This window comes from Ylistrum balloti, unplaced genomic scaffold, assembly GCF_031769215.1.
Source record: "Ylistrum balloti isolate Yb309-2 unplaced genomic scaffold, AGI_CSIRO_Ybal_v1 Utg369646, whole genome shotgun sequence".
NCBI classification, from domain to species: Eukaryota; Metazoa; Mollusca; class Bivalvia; order Pectinida; family Pectinidae; genus Ylistrum; species Ylistrum balloti.
The window spans coordinates 470881-491960 of record NW_026781904.1 but is presented as its reverse complement, the minus strand read 5'-3'; the positions used below and the strand labels follow the sequence as shown (position 1 = coordinate 491960).

The following is a 21080-nucleotide window of genomic DNA, read 5'->3' as shown; positions in this document are numbered from 1 at the left end:
GTCAGAAAAAAAATGCATAGAAATGGTTTGTAAACAATTTGTACAAACTGATCTTTATAAAGATCACTTCATCATTCCCACATTTTTTTTTCTTGGAAAACATTCACAAACAATATATTATTTCTTTCCCCATCAGCAACTGAAAAATCATTAGACAGTACAGTATGATCATTTAGTTTAAACTTACACCTTTAAAATCACTCATTTACTGAAATTTATATATTAATGGCACTGATGTCCTGTAGTAAGCCCCCCTTCCTGGTGTACCCCTCTAACAACCCTCCAAACACTACCCCCACCCCCATGCAACTCCTCCGAAAACAATGCAAGTCAAATGTAATATGTATTTACTACAGAATACATCTGGTTTACTTATAAATACTTACTGAGACTCACTTACTATGGAATACATCTGGTTTACTTATAAATAGTTACTGAGACTATGTTGACACTGGGAGCCATGAAATCCCTGGGCACACTTACAGGCCCCAGACATATAGTCACAGGTACTACTGTTACAGAATACATCTGGTTTACTTATAAATATTTACTGAGACTATGTTGACACTGGGAGCCATGGGCACACTTACAGGCCCCAGACATATAGTCACAGGTACTACTGTTACAGAATACATCTGGTTTACTTATAAATATTTACTGAGACTATGTTGACACTGGGAGCCATGGGCACACTTACAGGCCCCAGACATATAGTCACAGGTACTACTGTTACAGAATACATCTGGTTTACTTATAAATACTTACTGAGACTATGTTGACACTGGGAGCCATGAAATCCCTGGGCACACTTACAGGCCCCAGACATATAGTCACAGGTACTACCGTTATCACAGTCACAAAAGTGTTCACAGTTGGGGCCATATTTTCCTTTCTTACATACTGAAAAGAAAACAGCGATCAGGTCAGAAGTTCATAAATTTCTCCAGTGAAAACAACATATAAACATTAACATTAAAATTGTCTAAAAATTTAGCCTGTTCTAAGTCTGTATACAAGTTGTTTTTCGAATTTCTTTCAACATTCAGTAAATCTTCAATTCAATCCAATTAAATAGCAAGTTGAAGTATTGATTATCATATCAAAGTTGGCCTTACCTCCCTTACCCCCCTCCCCTCAAACCCACCCAACCAAAATGACAGTAAATATGTTTTGTGTGATGTAAACTTGACAGGTAGACAACACAATAAGACAATATTCATCCTCTATACTTACCATTAGAACAGTTAGGAAGGGACATTCCTGCTGGACACTGACATGCTCCTGTCACATGGTCACATGACCCTCTTCCACAGTCACAGAACTGCTTACAATGGAGACCATATCTTCCTTTGGGACACACTGGGACAAAGCAAATACAGGAAATTCTAAATAATTATTAAGTCAAACTGAGAAATAGAAAGCTTTTGGTACTAATGAGTCATCAGTTTATGGTACTAATGAGTCAACAGTTTCTGATACTAATGAGTCTACAGTTTCTGATATCAATGAGTCAACGGTTTCTGATACTAGTGAGTCAACATTTTCTTGCACTTGTGAGTCAACATTTTCTGGTACTAATGATTCAATAGTTTCTGGTACTAATGAGTCAACATTTTCTGGTACTAATGAGTCAACATTTTCTGGTACTAATGAGTCAACATTTTTGTTACTAATGAGTCAACAGTTTCTGGTACTAACGAGTCTACAGTTTCTGGTACTAACGAGTCTACAGTTTCTGGTACTAACAAGTCTACAGTTTCTGGTACTAATGAGTCAACATTTTCTGGTACTAATGAGTCTACAGTTTATGGTACAAATGAGTCTACAGTTTCTGGTACTAATGAGTCTACAGTTTCTGGTACTAATGAGTCTACAGTTTCTGGTACTAATGAGTCAATAGTTTCTGGTACTAATGAGTCAACCGTTTCTGGTACTAAGGAGTCAACATTTTTGTTACTAATGAGTCTACAATTTTTGGTACTAATGAGTCTACAGGTTTGCATGCTAATGAGACATAAGTTTTCAATAAGATTCTAGTGGCGGTCATCAAATCTCTAATGCCGCGGAGTTGAATGTTTTGTACACAAATGAGTCAATTCTTTCATATAATCATAAGTAAACAGTTTCTGATACCAATGAGTAAAATTCTGATTCTGTTAAAATCCATCCATTAAATATACATCTTGGTCAATCACAGTATATCAGTGTAGTTGGTCACACAAGACTTCTTACCTGCTTCACACCTGTCCCCAAAGAAGCCCAGGCGACATCTACATTGCCCTGTCTGAGCGTTACAAGTGGCCCCATTGACACAATCACATCTCTCTCGACAATAAGGGCCATGTGTCCCTTCTGGGCATGCTGGATGAAAGAAAATCAGCAGTGTACATGTATTATTATACACACTTTTAAAACAAAACATGAAATTTTTCCTAAAAGTGTCTCTGTAAAACATAGGTACTTCATTAAGTAAGGAAATAGTACTGGCCAATATAATTGATAAAAACGGTCTAAAAATATATGTACATTTAATTCCTATATTCTTTCAAAATTCATAAAACCAGATTGCATACTTTAAAAATTGTTACAAAAAAGGTTAAAAATAACTTTGTGTCAAGCTAAAAATAAATACCTACCAGAAAAAAAAACCTTACTTCTAAATATAAAAAAAATTAATACCTAATTCACAACTTTGTCCGTAGAAGCCCTCCGTACAGGAACAGCATCCCGTCACAGGATCACATGGAGCTCGGTTCTGGCAGTTACAGGAATGTACACAATCGGGGCCAAATCTGCCCAAAGGACAAGTCTTGTTACAGCTAGGGCCTGTGTAACCAAGGTGACAGTGGCAGGTTCCCGTGATATGGTCACATGACCCGTGGCTGCTACAGTTACATTTTTGAGCACAGTTGTATCCATAGTAACCTTCTTCGCATTCTGCAAGAATAGTTTTTGATAAATGGAGTCAGGCAAAATACATCTTAAAAATCTGATAAAGGCAAAATCTTTATGTAAATCGGTTCAACAAAAAACATCCTTGTTATCAGTGTAATAACATCCATTACATACACTGATTATGCTACAATAACTTCGATTATGCCTAACAGAATTGAGACTGGCTGAAATTTCCAATTGTTTCAATTGTCACCAGAGAAAGAGATATCAAGTAAGACTATTGGTAGTACAGATTTTTCATGAAAGATTCCATATATGTCACCTAAACAATAAAATATTTTATCCTTTTCCATTTCATACATCACTTCCTGCGACTCACCGCTTTCACAGAGGAAGCCAGTATATCCAGGATGACATTTACATCTTCCATTGATACGCCCACATTTTCCACCGTTAAGACAATGACAAATTTCAGAGCAATTTGTTCCGTAGCGACCTTCTGGACATTTCAGGGCACAAGTTGGACCAAAATATCCATCCCTACATAGACAAGTCCCCGTTATCACGTGACATGTTGCTCCGTTTTCACATTGACAGTCACGGTCACAACTAGGTCCAAACTTTCCTTCCATACAACCTAGAAGTACAAATATATTCAATTTAATTTGGTTTTTCTTTGTTTGTTTTAAAATATCTGCTTTTAATATTAGAGCTGGCTGTACAATCAAATTATTTTTCCATGTCTCGTGTAAATACAAATTAGACGTAAAAGACTGGATTTTCACTCCTGATAACAATAATACAGGGAATCATTACAGCATCAGCAATATAGATACAGGCGAACATCATTATCTCAAACTTGTATTACTCAAAGACCATGTTTAACTTGAAGCATTTCGTCTGTCCCTTTCCAACTTTACACAAAACATTGGAACTCACTTAAATCACATACTCAATCATCTCGAAGTTTCCCCATGGTCCCACTGGGTTCGAGATAATGAGGTTCAACTGTATTTCAAGTCCAGTTTAATGGCAAAATTTTTGAATAAGGAACAAAAATGGAAATAAGTTGTGTTCATTTCAAAATACATACTGTAATGGAAGTCAAAGTTAAAAATTTTTATTTATCATTGATGATACGGGTATTGGACAAATTTTCTTTATCATTTATGATACGGGTTTTGGACAAATTTTCTTTCTCTTTATTTCATTGTAATTCATTCAAATATCCTTCAGTATCTGATATAAAGACCTCTTTTAGATCAAGTTGCTGTTACCTGGAAGCTTAAGTGGGATACATACAAAGGAGAGACTACTGAATATCTTGTCAAAGCCATATTTCATATTCGGAATCCTATCACATGTCAATTAATCCTAAAGGAGATGCATGTACAAAGTGTGTACCTGGGAATTAACACAGAGACTTAGCAAAAATTCATCAGACCATACAGTATGTATATTTCAATTATCATAAAACATATACATATACACAGACTACAGGGTTTGGAATTCTTGCCAAGCCCCTGTGTATACATGTACCTTCATGGAGTTAGCTAAAATAAACATAACAACATACATAATATATCTAATTAGGCTTATTGTAATAGTAATTGCTACTTTAGAATCAGATAGTGACTGTTTGTGAAACGACTGTTCCTAAAGATGCATGAGAGACCAAAATTGTCGACCATATAGCAACATATGATAATTAGATTGTGTGCAGATCGTGACATTGTCATCATGCTTGTGTTTACTTACTATGTATATAGAAGTGTGAAGTACATATGTAAAAGCGAAAGGCTATTTATAGGTATGAACGTGAACTATTTGACATAATTACCCTGTTACCATGCATATAAGAAAAAGATAAGTCTGACAAATATTCTATAAATAACAAGGTGACCATCATCTTGGTAATCTGAAACAATCTAGCAAACTATGCCCAACCTTCCCGACCATCCATCCACGAAACTGGTGAGAGGCATAAAATCAATAACATTGATATGTATCTGATGATTAAGTGATTACTGTGTTTTAAAAATAAAAGGGACATAACTCATGTAAAAAAACAGAAACAGAGATCATGGAGACAAAAATCAAACAACACAGGGTACAGTATTTAACATCAGATGGCCTGAAAATCGGATCAGAAAGTCGGGATAAAATTCTATCTACAGTATAGGACACCAAGATTCCAAGCCTACGCTTCAAACAAATCTTACAATTTGTCTTTTCAATAATATTCTTTAAATATATTTCTGTTGACATGAAAACAGTAAGTACTTCTTGAAACCATGGAGAAACTGAACTTCTGACAAATATTATTTGATGTTATTAAAATTTTACAATTAAAATTGAAATTAGAATCGTTAGAAATAAAATCAGGACACAAAATTCAGTTTAAAATAAATTATGAATAATAACACATGTTTTAATTAGAAGTGAATTTACAGACAGTAAAGCAAAATATTGTAAATTGGTTTAAGAAAAGATTGTCAGGAAAGGAAGCCTTGCCCAATATTTAGCTATATTAATCATTATATAGAAAGATACACAAGCTTTAATATATTCTGTTAAGAAAACAGAGCCTTAACTTTAAATCAAAGACAAATATGAAGATATCAAGAAATCATCAAAATTTTACAGCAATGTAGAAAGACTAAGTCACCTTTAGCAAATTAATGATAAATGTTATCTACCCAAAAATAGGGGAAAAAGGTCAGACATAACTTCAAATGAAGCTGTGAATATCTTGTAAAAGATAAGCTTGAAAGATAAGACTTAACATTACAACAGTGTGAAGCAGACATTGTTCAGATACCCATGCTACATACAAACACAGAGGTCACAATGTTCTTGGAACAGTCAAATAGCAAACACATCCTGATCATTTTCTTCAAAAAAATTTAAATGGATTTTCATATTGTTTTGCACAAATTTAGAAAAAGTTTGAACCATCTCAAAATTCCAAGTTGTTTTCCCAAATTTAACTCCCATTCCAGAGTTTTATATCAGAGAATATATTGATGATATCGAAAATCAGCAACTGCTTCTAATAATTAACAAGACATGATTACCAAAGTTTACTAATAAACTGGGCTCTTAAATCTAGAAATCTGTAAAAACTTTGCAAGGAAATCAAATATGTGTTTTCAATGAAATGTTCCAAAGACTATCACTGTGACAATACTAAGTGTATGACGTTTATTTTTGAGAACAGCACAGAAAACATAAAAAAATTTTGAAGTTGGTACCTGCTATCCATGAAGCTATTTGAAGGCAAAGGAAATACAGATTTGATTTAAATGTCTTTATTTTCAAGTAAAAAAAAATCTTTATTAATATAACATAGCTTATAAACTGAGATAAAGATATGAGTTATCTCCCTTACATAATTTAATCCAAACTCTCTATTAATAGAAAAATACTGGTACTTTTTTTATCTACGACTTGTTTAACTCATTCGTAAGCAATATGAATACATACTGGTCTTTCAATAATCCAAAAACCTTCATTCCCACCAAAAAAGTCTGCATTCCAAATTTTTGAGGTAGGCGATTTGCAAGTAAAATACAATTATGTATATAACGACAGGCAAAAAACACATGCTTGCACTTTACCTGTTTCTGGTTTGACGTCTTGGAGTAAGTCAAAAGACTCTGATATAATAACGTTGTCCAATTCGTTCTCATCCCCATCACGTTGTTTTTTTCCTTTATTCTTTCTACCTTTTTTATTTTTCCTTCCTTTATCCAGAACAAAGCAAGCAAGATACACTCATAAAATATATATGTTTATACAAAGCAAAACAATACGTGAAAATATCACTTGAAACCCCTTGCAGTAAAACTCAGCCTTTAAGTGTATATTGTTTTACATATTGTAATTGGAATATAAGTTTTATAGCAAGCTTTAGCCGGTCACAAATCTATCTGATTATGACAAAGCTACCACACACCTCTTAAAGTTGAAAATGATGAAAATATGATCTCATCATTATGTTCAATGGACTTTTTACGACATGCTATTTTCTGTCTTGTAATAGCACAAAAGTTTTTAAATTTTTTTTATTTTTGGAATTATGACTTTTACAGCATAAAATCTAAATTTAAATAATTATGTATACCTTTTTGATTAAAGGAGACAATTAAAATCAAACTGGAGGGAGAACAATATTATGATAGGATGTCACCATGAATTGGGGCAAAAACAAGCAGACTGATTTTTTTTATATATCTTTTCCCGTCAAGTTTACTGGGAAATGAAAATCTGACCCTTCTCTGCCTTCAACAGAACCCACAACTCCTAAGGAGCCTTACAAAAACCTTTGAATATAGATTTTGGTTTCCCCGCCTCCAGGAAAAGTAAACATATGTTCGAAATTAGTTATTTATTTATTAATATGTGTTTTTTTTTAAAAATCCTTTTTCCATAATATCAATGTAGGACTTAAAAAAGTCCCTTTTCCATTTATTCTAAACCATATCTAACTGAAAAATGGCATGATCTAAATGGAAAGCAGACAGATGAATAGCAACAGATCTGGATCATATCAAGTCACGATGGATATTATTAAACAAATTGATTTGTTTCAAATGTACATTTAAATGCAGCTATATTGCAAAACACACTAAAGCATTGATAACATTATATATATCACAACAGTAGCCTATGTTGATGATATACTGCAGCAGCAGATATATAATACAAAACTATTCCATATTAAACAATAAAAATATGTAAATTATCTACTCTACTCAAGAATCTTAATTAACAAACTTAATTACTGAAATTCAGTCGACAAGATTTCAAATACATGAATCATAGGCTGTTATGGTTAGCCTGCTCGAATCGCTGAATTAATAAAAAAATTCTCCCTTTCATTCCTCTCTTTCAAAATATATTATTTGAAAAAAATTAAACAAATTTGATGATTCAATGATGAAATCTATATTAAAACTTCAAATGACTAAATGTAGCTGATATATCCCAGCAAAGCTTAAACCATAATAGGTAATAAAAAAAGCTGTGTACCTTTGTTACAGAAGCGCCCCCTATGACCAGGTTTACATATACACTCCCCTGTAGTATGGTGACAGGTCATGTGATGTCCCACACAGTCACAAACATTGGCACAGTCATCACCATATGTACCCTCGGGACATTCTATGATGCACAAAGTCATGTTATAGTCTTTATGATAACTGAAGACGTGAACAAAATTGAAATTTGTTTTTGATATATGATATAATTTTATCAATAACTTTTAATGAATTTTCTGATATAATTAATGTCAAATCTGCAATTTTCATTTCTAGAATTAAGACAATGTTTTAAAATTACTGTCAAAATCTGCATGCAAATGAGGGATACTAATCTGGAAATCTAGTAAAGATTTTTCATCAAGATAATGAATGTCCTATGACGTCCAATTTGTACTTACTTTTGTCACATCTCTCTCCAGTAAAACCTGCAGGACATCTACAGGTGCCAGTTATATGATCACAAGGCATTCCTGGGTCACATTCACATATTCCTATACAATCTTCACCAAAAAATCCAGACGGACAAGCTACAACAATCAAAAATAAAATATAACTGTAGTTAAAACTGAAATTATTTAACTGAAATCGTTTCTATTACAAAAAGTTATGTCGGTGGGGCTAGTACATGTCTTTAACCGTCATCATGATGTCTGCTACACACCTTTATGACAGTACACCCTTTCCAGCCAGGTAAACACTGTACCAGTAGTGCCCTCTATATACTTTTATAACAATGGCGCCCTCTATATACCTTTATAACAATGGCGCCCTCCATATACCTTTATAACAATGGCGCCCTCCATATACCTTTATAACAATGGCGCCCTCTATATACCTTTATAACAATGGCGCCCTCCATATACCTTTATAACAATGGCGCCCTCCATATACCTTTATACCTTTATAACAATGGCGCCCTGGTGCCCTCCATATACCTTTAACCTTTACCTAACAATGGCGCCCCTCCATATACCTATACCCTCTATATATATACCTTTATAACAATGACGCCCTCCATATACCTTTATAACAATGACGCCCTCCATATACCTTTATAACAATGGCGCCCTCCATATACCTTTATAACAATGGCGCCCTCTATATACCTTTATAACAATGGCGCCCTCTATATACCTTTATAACAATGGTGCCCTCTATAAACCTTTATAACAATGGCGCCCTCCATATACCTTTATAACAATGGCGCCCTCTATATACCTTTATGACAGTGGCGCCCTCTCCAGCCAGGTAAACACTGACAATGTCCAGTTTCATGATTACAAGCTGCTCCATTTTGACATTCACAACTCTCTGCACAATTTTTTCCATAAAAACCATGAGGACATTCTGCAGAGAAAAAGAATTAATTCAAACAACAACTGCTTTACTCTAAAAATTCACGGCATGAACATGTTTGGTATTAACATGTAATCAACACACAAATATTGGTCTTAACTTACCCGACTCGCAGCGCTCACCACGGTAACCAGGGCTACAGGTACACGCACCAGTAGATTTATCACAGGATTCACTATGGACACAATCACATGTGTAAGCACAGTTAGGGCCATACTTTCCCTCTTGGCATGCTATAAAGAGAAAAACGAAACTTTTATAGCAAGAAATTTAAATATTCATGCAATAGAAAGAAAAAAAAAGGGCCATCACAGACGGGCTACGCTACCCAAGTGGGCCAAAATTTAAGTGTGAAAAATAACAAAATGCAATAAGAGAGTTATGATTCTTGTGCACTGCCCTCCTCCTTGTTGGGATTTATCTATCTATAAAGTCTCATGTTGATACCTCTTATAGTTTTAGTGTAATGGTCCAGACAATATAACAAAGGGCAATAACTCCTAAATGATGCAAAACAGAGTGATGGTTCTGGTGCACTGCACTTCTCCTTGTTGAGAAGATTTATGTTAATACGTCTTATTGTTTTTGTGTTACACACCTGACCAAATTATGATGAACAGAAGGATAGAAAAAGTGGCAACTATATGCTTTCCATTCGGGGAGCGTCAAAAAAGCCTTGCCCCCAACAGAGTTTAAGCATTAAGTGACCTTTGAAAATTCGATCTCAAGCCCTACACTGTGCCACATGACTAACAGGAAATTCCATTCAGAAAAGATTAGTAATGTGACCTGTACTCTCAACTTCTACACTACTCCCTCCTTCACAAAGACTTTGTCCCCAGAGGTATCCCTATGTAGGCATCTGAAGCTTCAATCTGAGACAGGAATGAGCCATGAAAAATAAACTCTTGTTTGAACTTAAATGACCTGTTGGTCTTTACCAATTGACTAAAGGGAAATTCCAACTAACCAGGAGTAGTATGGTGACCTGTAATCTCAACTTCTAAACACATATGTATTGTGGCATCCACCCCTAAAGACTGAATATGGACTTGTCCAGATGAAGAGATGGAGGAGTTTATATAAATTACTCAGAGGTGACAAAATAAAATTGATTATTTTTATTTTATATCTTTAAAAATAAATTCATTATCTGGAATAAAGACTATTTTGCTTGGATCAATGATGTGAGCTAATAATTAAACCAATTTTGTCATCACTTGTAAAAGCCATAGTTGTTATTTTCAATTTTTTTTATAAAATGCTTTATTTACAGAATTGCCTGTTGAAGTGCGACTTACTGAGTTCACAGGCAGTGCCAGTGTAACCCCGCGTACAGTTACACACCCCACTGATGTGGTCACATGTCGCTCCGTTCAGACAGTAGCAACGATACAGACAATTACTGCCATAGTGGCCAGGCTGGCAGGCTGTGGATAAAAAAAAATATTGATACACACAGCATAATTACATGTCAGTAAGATTATCATCATAATGTCACATGACATCAAATCAAATATTTACTTTCTCTCTGGTCAAATTTTTTTATGAGTCACTGTAAACCACCAAAATAGCCACCGCTTTAGAATACTCACCTTCTTCACAATCAGCACCTCGCCAACCCTTGTCACAGATACATGTCCCCGACACATGGTCACAAACACCACTGTTTTGACAGTTACACCTTTGAGAACATTCCACTCCATACATCCCTGCTATGCATGGTTCCGAGCACTGGTTACCGCTCCAGCCAGGGGCACAGCGACAGGTCCCGTCGACATGGTTACACTCGGCCCCGTTACCACAGCTGCAGACTCCCTGACACTCGAGGCCAAAGAAACCTTCAGGACACGCTTTGTCGCAGCTTCGGCCACGCCAGCCGGAGGTACACACACACGCCCCACTTATGTGATCACACATTGCACTGTTGTAACACTGACAAGGCTGACTGCATCCTGGACCGTAAGTGTTGTTCTCACATTCTGGAAAAATAAGAAATTCAATTATTAAATGCCATTAAAATCAAATCAATTTGTCTATCTATACCTGTCTATACCGATATCTGTTTTCTGCGAAATATTAAGCTGTCAATCTTGCCAGATATAAACTTAATGATCAACTACTATACCATTAAAACAACAGTGCTAACAGTTTCCTCTATAGGAAACCTTGGTATAGGAGTACTTTAAATATTAGAATATATTGCTATCCATTTCATTTGCAATAAAACTTGGATCGGATTTAATGTTTACTCATGACAAAACTTTTTTTTTTCTGTTGTTATGTTAAAGCAAAACTTCATCAATGACTGTTAATATTTATCACAAACATCACTGACAACAATGTTTAGTCCATCCTAGCTTGTTGGTATTTCATTTAACTTGGGCTCATCATACAAAATCCCCACAAGGAGATCAAAGTTATCTCCCTTCTGTCATCACTGCAATATCTATACAATGATACATTTTTGTCATCTTTTTATTCCTTTCTACAGACAAAGTGTGACCAGCAATCACAGGTCAGTTATCTGACAGAATAATAACCCCATTTGGATACATATTATACTTATCCTGTGATAAGCCCATGACCAGTAATAAGCCCACCCAACAATCTGTTGAGGTAGAAACGGCATCAAAGACTGTAGAATTTTCAATTATTAATATACCTTCATCTATTCATTTATTTGTCTATGAACTGTTAAAATATATCTAAGTAACTTTAATGGAGCTATATTTTCCAACAAAATCAAGCGCCCACAAAAAATTGTTTGTTTTTTTTGAAAACCACAGAAATTGAGACCACAAAATTATATATGATTTTGTATCATGGCACTTTCTGCAAATAATTTAACCTTTCAGTTTAGGCTCCTAGTTTTTGTGTTGGTCCTTTCGGTATAATAATCTGATAAGATGTACGATGAAAATTAAAGATACTTACTTTGATCACATCCAGGGCCACGCCAGCCAGGAGCACAGAGACATTCACCGTTGGTGGGATCACATTCTGCTCCATTACGACACTGACAGTTTTGTTGACAATTTGGACCAAAAGACCCCGGTGAACAGGCTAAAAATATCAATACAACCACATATTTGTGATGCAGCTTTATTTTATATAATCTTCAAAAATGTCTAAAAAATGTCTAAAAAATTATTTATAATTGAAATGATTAATTTCAGAAGTTATCTTAATTTATTTAAGTTGTCATTATATTGATGTCTTAGTATTATCAGCTCCCATTACATATAGATCCAGCCGTGGTAAACCTCAGGTCATTCTTTTTCTGGTAGACCTCAGATCATGGTTTTTTACCTAGTTTATGATTGGACGGATTTTCATGGTGTATAGATATACAACCAGGCACCAGATGTTAAAGGCCTATTAGAGATAACCAGCGGTTAGTGAAAATTGATCAATATGAATCCATCAAAATTTGAAACATTCTTTATCATTTCTTAGCTGCATCTTTTTTGAGAAAGACCAAAAAGAGTATTTGTCTTTCATGCTTCTGTATTTTTTTCTATGGCAACAATTAGACTTTATAATCATAACCACTGGTAAACTTTAACTAACTTTTTAAACAACTAGAATCAGGGCGTTTATTGTACAGGCAAAATCAGCCAACATCGCTATTAAATCTACAAACCAGTCTTTCATTTCTTGAGATTTAAAATGTTATTAAGTAATATTCTTTTTACATTTTCTTAAGTAGTGCACTAGTTCTAATCATTACAGTTACTATATACCTCTGTCACAGATCTGACCCGTCCAGCCCGAGGAACAGTTACATCTACCATCTCTTGGATCACACATGGCGTTATTCTCACAAAGACATCGTGACAGGCACTGGGCTCCGTACCGGCCCTGGGGACAAACTGAGAACAAAAAGGTATGTAGAGTGAGTACATTTTATCTTTTTTTTTGTTTTGGTTTTTTTAAATAATAACTTATTTTCAGTAAGTCAGTGAATGAGAATACACATTTAACATCTTCCAATTTCAGTTTTTGGACATACGAAACATTTTGTTCATAAAAATTATAAGTTGGTTTCTATTTAAGTAAGAATGTACATATGTTTAAGCTGTCAATTTTAAATCTAATTTCAGCAATAAATTTTGAAATTCCAATCATTTTTAGGTACAGAGTAATCAGCAGCTCTCACTAAATAAGTAGCCTAAAGGGTAACTGATTATATTTCAAACAGGGCGTAACATTCTGATCAGTTCAGTCAGGTCTGAAAACAAAATTTCTATTCTTACAAGAGATCCCAGAGAGATCTTAGCACCCGCCATTGTTTGATCTTTATTTGCTTTTTGAAAGTTGGACCTTTTCCCTTTTTTCTCTTCTCTTCTGTTTTTTCTTTCAATAATAAGAAATTTGAATATTCTTTTGCAGATATAGGGATAATAATCTTAACCTGCCAAATCCAAGAAGGTCATTTGAAAGCCATTTTGTCTTTTCTGATCAGTCCCAAAATTAAATGGGCACAACTAGGGGCAAAAGGAAACCTTCATAGAAAAGTTGAGAGAGATCCATCCAGTACTTCCCATGAAATAGCATTAAGAATCTTGCAAAGTCAAAATCAAAGATGGCTGCCTGGCAGCCATTTTGTTTTTCTAGCCAGTTCCAAATCAAGCAGGCACAACTAGGAACCAAGGAGAACCTACATACGAAATTTGAGAAAGATCCATTCAGTACTTCTTAAGAAATAGAAATAACAACAAAATTTTATGGACAGATGGACGGACGGCCGGAAAGACTATGGATGCAGGGTGATTTGAATAGCTGTCCATCAGATGATGATGGGCTAAATATACCATAGATTTTGGAATGCTATACAAAAAAGTCAAAACAAACTTACTCTCATTACACTCCCGACCATACCAGCCATCAGGACAAATGCATTCTCCAGTTACGGGGTCACATGACCCGCCGTTCTTACACATACAAATGTTTTCACAGTTGATGCCCCAAGTGCCCTCCTCACAAGCTGAAATTTAGAACAAATATGAACTGTGAAAAGGACTGTAAGATATGTCATTTTCCTATCAGTACCCTGTTAATCTACAATAACATGTTAAGGAAACCTCACGAAAAATCTAATATTTTACCAGTTTAATTCATGTGAATTTGTAATTTGCAATACCATTTAAAACAATATTGATGTTGGTAACAATTACAAATGGTATTATTCATACACAGAACAGGAATTCAGGACAAAAGTGTGCCAATAAATTAGATAAAAGATAAAACTTTAGTAATGAACAGAAAGTTATAAATCATTTGTGTTTGTAAAGTCCATCAGTGCAACAGGCGCTGAAGTCCAATTTCAATCTTATTCAAACTGAATCCTTTGATTTCTCCTGTTAATGTGTAAACAGACACTCCCGGACCTTTCACAGGGATATATGTGTCTTAATTTGTACAATATAAAATCAAAAATAAATTTTAAACCAGATGACAACAGGCCTTAAGGGTCATGTGACTAACAAGATCTATATATGAAAGAGGCCAAAACAGCCTGAAACAAATTGCTCATCTACACTACAGCTTACATAGAAGACATTGCTTAGTTCATCAAGACATTTTCTGCAAACTTGAAATCATATTCTTTATACATGCACTACACAACTGCCATTACTCTAAATGTATTGCTTTTTGAAAAACATGCCACTGGCCCAATATCAAGACCCTTGACCTTTTGGTTATTGAGAAGATGTTACGTACACATTTCATCACATTTGACCCCAGTTACCTTGACAGCAGGTCAAAGTGAATAAACTTGGTAGCCCTTCATGTAGAGTTTTGTAAAAATTGGTGCTTGTCTTCTACATGCTCCAATATTTTATTTCAAATGGATATAAGTTAAAAATGACTATATCTAGCATGTCATAAGATGGAGAGATAATATTGCTAGAACAGACTGGAAGTTTAGATGGTGAGTCTATCATGTATAATTTAGCTGAAGAAAGCTGACCAAAGTCATGGTATAGAATCATTATGTTGGTTTGTATAGAATGTCAGAATATTAAGGGGACAGTTTCAACAGGATATCTGAAAACTAAGGGATCAAATTAGACAGGATGTCAGATTATTCAGGGGTCAGATCAGACAGAACATTGGAATACTCAACAGTCAGCTAAGACAGGATGTCAGAATGTCAGGGGACAGATGAGATAGAATGTAGGAACTTTGGGTCAGATAGGACATAATACCAGAACACTCAGGAGTTAAATAAGAGATTAGACAGAAAGTCAGATACTTCAAGATCAGATAACATAGGATTAGATTAAACAGGATGTCAGGACCTTCAGGGGTCAGATATCAAACAGAATATCAGAACCTTCCAGGTCAGATTAGACAAAATGTCAGAATATGCAGGGGTCAGATCAGACAGAATGTCAGACCCTTAAGGGTCAGATTAGACAAGATGTCAGGATAATCAGGGGGTTAAATTATTCAGTGTGTGAGTATACCCAGAGGTACGATAAGTCAGGATGTTAGGATACTCAGGTATCATCTCACACAGAATCTCAATTTGTTTGGTTTCATTATAAACATATATTATTTTACGGTCAGTCTAGATTATGATAATTCTGTATCTGGATTTGAATTAGATAAGTGTGCTGTGCCACTCACTGTCTCGGCAGTGCTTTCCACGTCGCCCTGCCTGACACACACAGGCCCCAGTGTCAGGTGTGCACTCACTTCCCCCACACTGACAGCGGCGCTTACAGTACAGACCATACGTACCACTGGGGCACGCTGTAAACAATGGGTGATATCAAAACAAGGTGAAAATAAACAAATAAAACAAACAACAGTTAATTGTACAGTCAGCTGAATCGTGAAAAAAAAGTGTTATGAACACAAGTTTGGATTCAAATAGCCTTAATTTTGCGATTTTATTTATTCATTCAATTTTTTTCTCCTTACTTTTTCAAAATAACCATGTGCCATTGTTTTCATTTCTGATGTGGCAAAAAAATACAGGTTAGATAGCAGAATTAAAATGGAATTCTTACAGCGTAGTAATCAAAGAACTTAAAACTAGGAGTTTGTTATGATATTTTAACACCATAATATTTTGTTGTTGACTGTACAACTAATTATCAGGTTCATAAATCACAAACGAACAAACAAATAGAAAAAAGAAATAAAATTATTTACAAGAATTGAGAACGTGAAGAAATTATTTATAAATCAACAAAACCTTTAACATAGTGAAAGGTGACAACATCAATCATTTTGGAATTTGTGAAAAATATTTCAAAAGAAAATCACAGAAACGTGAAAAATCTAGATGAAGCCTAAAAACTAAGACAAGTTCAAGTAATGTAATGAAATGAAATTAAAGGAATCAAAAGTGACAACACCAATACAAACAGTCTACCAAAACAAATTTCAGTTCCTGTGAAACCTTACATTCTTCACAATCTTCCCCAGTTTTGCCAGCTAGGCAGTTATGACGACATACGCCATCTACAGGATCGCAGACCATCTGTTTACGACAGTTACAACGTTGAAGACATCCTGGGCCGTAGAAATCCTCTGTACAGGGCAACTCACATCTCTCACCATAAAAACCAGGCTGACATGTACATTTTCCCGTCTGATAAAAAAAAATTCAAAACATTGATTTCTCAGACAAAGTCTGTTATATTTTAAAAGTCATTATATGAAATTTTATTTTCATTTTTCTCTTTCAGAATTTTCCCTATGAGAATGAAGTCTGGACATGAAATGTTCCACATAGTACTTTTATCTATACATAATTTTGGTTTCGTAATTTTCAAGACCTTATTTATGTATTATTAAAGAAATCAAGAATATTTTTCTAAATCAACTTTTTTCTTACCATGTAATCTTTTATTCTTTTATTTTGAATCACATGCAATAATTTCTTTAAAAAACATCTTTTCTTTTGTTAGCAAGCTTCATAATCGAAAACAGCCTCTTCTTTCAAAATTTGATAGAACAGAAGTTCTTATAACATAACCAGTAGAAGATTAGAAGTGTTGTTGTTAATTCGGCTATGCTAGCATTATGTTCTGAAATTCAATAATTTTAATTGTTAACATTTCCTTTTTACCCTGGCATCACAGCTCCTGGTGTTGTTGATATTACAATCGCATTCATTAATACAGTTTGATCCGTAGGTGAAAGGGGGACAATCCAGTTGACAGCTCTGACCAAACTTTCCAAGCTCACAATGACAGTAGTAGAGTAGCCTGTTGCAATGTCCACTTGAGCAGTGGTATGGACAGGTAATGTTGCAGCTAGCTCCGTAAAATCCGCGGGGACATCCATCCTCACACTTACGACCTTCTACAGCAGGAGGACATATACATCGGCCAGTCTCGGCATCACAAGTGCCTCCATTTTGACAATCACAGATACTGTTACAGTTGTCACCATAGAACCCCTGGATATATCAAAAGGTTACCATAGAGATGACAATATAGAACAGTTGTTACCATAGTAACCATGTATGAAAGTGATTTTTATCAAATTTGACCACTTACAGAAATAATCTTTATTACGATCCAGTATTAAAATGTCTAAATGTCATCAGTAACAAAGGTATTTTATTTCAGAACTATATAGAAGTGAGATATTGGTACATAAGTAATTATATACAAAGGTGCACTGAGAGGTGTATCTTGTTGAGTTTTGTTGTTGAACTTGTCAGAAAGAAGGAACACAAAGAGCTTGAGCACAGAGTAGCAAATATTTATATGTTGTTAAAGTCTAAGATGTGGAACTCATTTAGACAGAAAAAAAGGTGAATGAAGAAGTACTGAGCATCCTTAAGTATATTGTGTAGCATACATCCTTAAGTATATTGTGTAGCATACATCCTTAAGTATATTGAGTAGCATACATCCTTAAGTATATTGTGTAGCATACATCCTTAAGTATATTGTGTAGCATACATCCTTAAGTATATTGTGTAGCATACATCCTTAAGTAAATTATGTAGCATACATCCTTAAGTATATTGTGTAGCATACATCCTTAAGAATATTGAGTAACTTACATCCTAAAGTATACTGAGTAAGATACATCCTTAAGTATATCGTGTAGCATACATCCTTAAGTAAATTATGTAGCATACATCCTTAAGTATATTGTGTAGCATACATCCTTAAGTATATATATTACCTCTGGACATGTGTGATTACACAGGAGTCCGCGCCAGCCAGGTCGACAGATACACTCGTCTTGACGATCGTTACATGAACCGCCATTCACGCAGTCCTGACACGAGTACATACAGTCAGGTCCGAAAGTGCCAGGTATACATTCTGTCATTAACATACAGACAACAATATAATATTGTACACACATACAATCGAAGATATTAAGTTGAAAAAATAAAATTTGATTTAAGTAATAACGATACATTTTTTTGGTAAAACTGCAAAGCCATTCATTGGTTGTATATTTGTTCTAAGAATATCTGCCAAAAAAATCAATAAAGGTAAATTATCAATAATAATGAAATTCATAAAATACAAATGATCACTCAAAGTTTTAAGTCTCACCTGGGTAGGATCCATTGATAGCTTATGGAGAAAACAAATATATAGAAATGAAAATTATTTTCAAATTTAATCTTTTAATCAAAATTCCTTTTCCATAATGACCCTCAGTGACAAGCCCCAGTTTTGTGAATATTCCTTAACTTCAGCGAATTCCTCAACAGAAATTGATCAATTGGAACAAGTTATAGAAATTTTCTATTTATTCTATAAAGCCAATTTTTGAAACATTGAAGTTAAGGACCATTCCTGAAACTGGGGCCAGTGAATTTCTGGTCAACACATTATACTTGTATTTTTGACTCAAAACAGACTTCTCTAGTATCATGTACTGGCAGTTAAACATTGATAGTTGAAACCCGAGGGTTCATACCATCAACTTTAAATCTGATCTCAATGCTGCTCCCACCAAATCATAAAAGGATAGCAGTTAAGGGGGCATAATTCCATGATTTATGATAAAAAATAACAAATTGTAACTATGTTAGTACACCTGTTTCCTAACATACTTTTTAACCATATACATAGACTTTCACAAATAGTTGCTGACAGATTTAAGAGTTTTACTCGAATAAATGATTCTGTTACAGACAAATAGAGAGACATGTTGATAACCTCATCTTTTCTTTGATGTAATGCCTTGAAAATGAGACCTCCAGATTTGTATAGCAACGATTTAAAAGTATTTCGTAGTAAAAGACTAATTTTGCGGGAGATCAGACTGGACACTGTAGGCTTAGCCATGGTGAATTATCATACAAGATAAAATGTATTTGTCTAGCAATAAGCCCACGTCTGTTAATAAGCCCATTCATAGCTACACAGTTTGTTCTGAAGAACATCAAATGCTACATTTCAACATCTTGTACACAGTGTTTACCCTGATATTAAGTCAGATTGCTACTAAATTGGTTTTCTAGCCTGTTCAAGAAAAATTATTGTAACTATGCTATTTTATATAAATCATTGGAAAAAAGTGAAAATTTTAAAATACTGACAGTCACAATGAAGTACTGGAAAAGTCTGTTTTGAATAAACAATGTGCCCTGTCAGGATAGCTGACTATTTCAAACTTTAAGGATGCCTACCCCTATCTTTTGTGTTGTGCACATTGCCAGATCCAACTTTAATGATGCCCAAACCATACTTGCTACTCAGTTTTGTTGTTCATATTTATCAGAAATTTAACAGACTACAATCATTCCTGATTTTACAGAACAACAAAACATCCAGTAACAAATTATGGGATGGTATATTTGTTTATACATAACATACCAAACTGTACTTCTGGTTCTGGAAGTTCATGAGATAATTGCAAATCGCTGTCCTGTATTGGAATTATAGGTACAGGCATAGGAGTTGTCTGATACCGAATATAACGGGAGAATGGTACATCCCCCCTTAAGGGGCCTCGCTGTGGAGGGAGAGGAGGGGCAGGTGTACGAAAACGACCCCCAGTGAAGTCCACTGAAAATTCAACCACAACAACAATCAACAGCAAAATCATAAAAAAAAAGAGAAAAATATTTTCAATATCAACAAACATCCTGTCTAATTTAATCTATTTTCCTTTTTCTTTGTTTGTTGTGTTTTTCTCTTTCTTTTTTTGTCTGTTTTTCACTTCCTTCAGATATAATGTTGAAATTCCATGAAATAATCCAGCCAAAATCAATTAAGAAGGCAATCTAGATAGTGTCATATGTCAAGGTCATGCAGACAGGATCTTTGCTTTGAACAACTAAAATATCAAAAACCATAAAAATCTAAATATTTTGACATGCAGAATTTGAATTTTTTTTTTAAACTTTTAAGTGTTATCCTTACATTTTAAACAAGCTTCTTTCACTTTGTTCTTTATATAATAAATATTTTGTAATATAAACATGTTTAACATAACCTAGAGGTCAGTCCTTACAGTGTAAAAGAAGATGCACTTAAGATTCACTTAACAAGGGATGTATTTTTCAGTTGATACTTTTTCCTGCTCCAGAAATTACTCAAAATATCAAATTACTTCATATTATGCACATTTTATAAATAAAAGGTAACTTGTAAAACTTGTTATGTTAATCCACATGTAATTTATATATAACACTTAAAAGCTTTCGATATAAGAAAATATTTACATTAATATCACATTATTTTATAGAAAACTAATATTCTGGTAATCTACACCATATGCATGCAAATACTGATAAAACATGCTTATAGAAGAAAAAAAATTAAAAATTTTGATTTA

General features: G+C 34.3%; 1 protein-coding gene across 1 annotated transcript in view; it reads right to left on the bottom strand.

The window, feature by feature from the left end:
* The window catches only part of LOC132555093 (multiple epidermal growth factor-like domains protein 6), a 177213-nt gene that overhangs the window by 8523 nt on the left and 147610 nt on the right, over positions 1-21080 (bottom strand). The window contains exons 14-35 of the mRNA XM_060219436.1: positions 20117-20308; positions 18462-18604; positions 17389-17721; positions 16722-16908; positions 15936-16061; positions 14158-14286; positions 13043-13171; positions 12234-12362; positions 10892-11278; positions 10598-10726; positions 9401-9529; positions 9159-9287; positions 8339-8467; positions 7930-8061; positions 6516-6641; positions 6150-6164; positions 3275-3532; positions 2680-2937; positions 2233-2361; positions 1234-1359; positions 766-900; positions 436-528 (exon numbers count right to left, since the gene is read on the bottom strand). Of these exons, the coding sequence (XP_060075419.1) occupies positions 436-528; positions 766-900; positions 1234-1359; positions 2233-2361; positions 2680-2937; positions 3275-3532; positions 6150-6164; positions 6516-6641; positions 7930-8061; positions 8339-8467; positions 9159-9287; positions 9401-9529; positions 10598-10726; positions 10892-11278; positions 12234-12362; positions 13043-13171; positions 14158-14286; positions 15936-16061; positions 16722-16908; positions 17389-17721; positions 18462-18604; positions 20117-20308 (3543 nt within the window). The remainder of the gene's footprint in view (positions 1-435; positions 529-765; positions 901-1233; positions 1360-2232; positions 2362-2679; positions 2938-3274; positions 3533-6149; positions 6165-6515; positions 6642-7929; positions 8062-8338; positions 8468-9158; positions 9288-9400; positions 9530-10597; positions 10727-10891; positions 11279-12233; positions 12363-13042; positions 13172-14157; positions 14287-15935; positions 16062-16721; positions 16909-17388; positions 17722-18461; positions 18605-20116; positions 20309-21080) is intronic.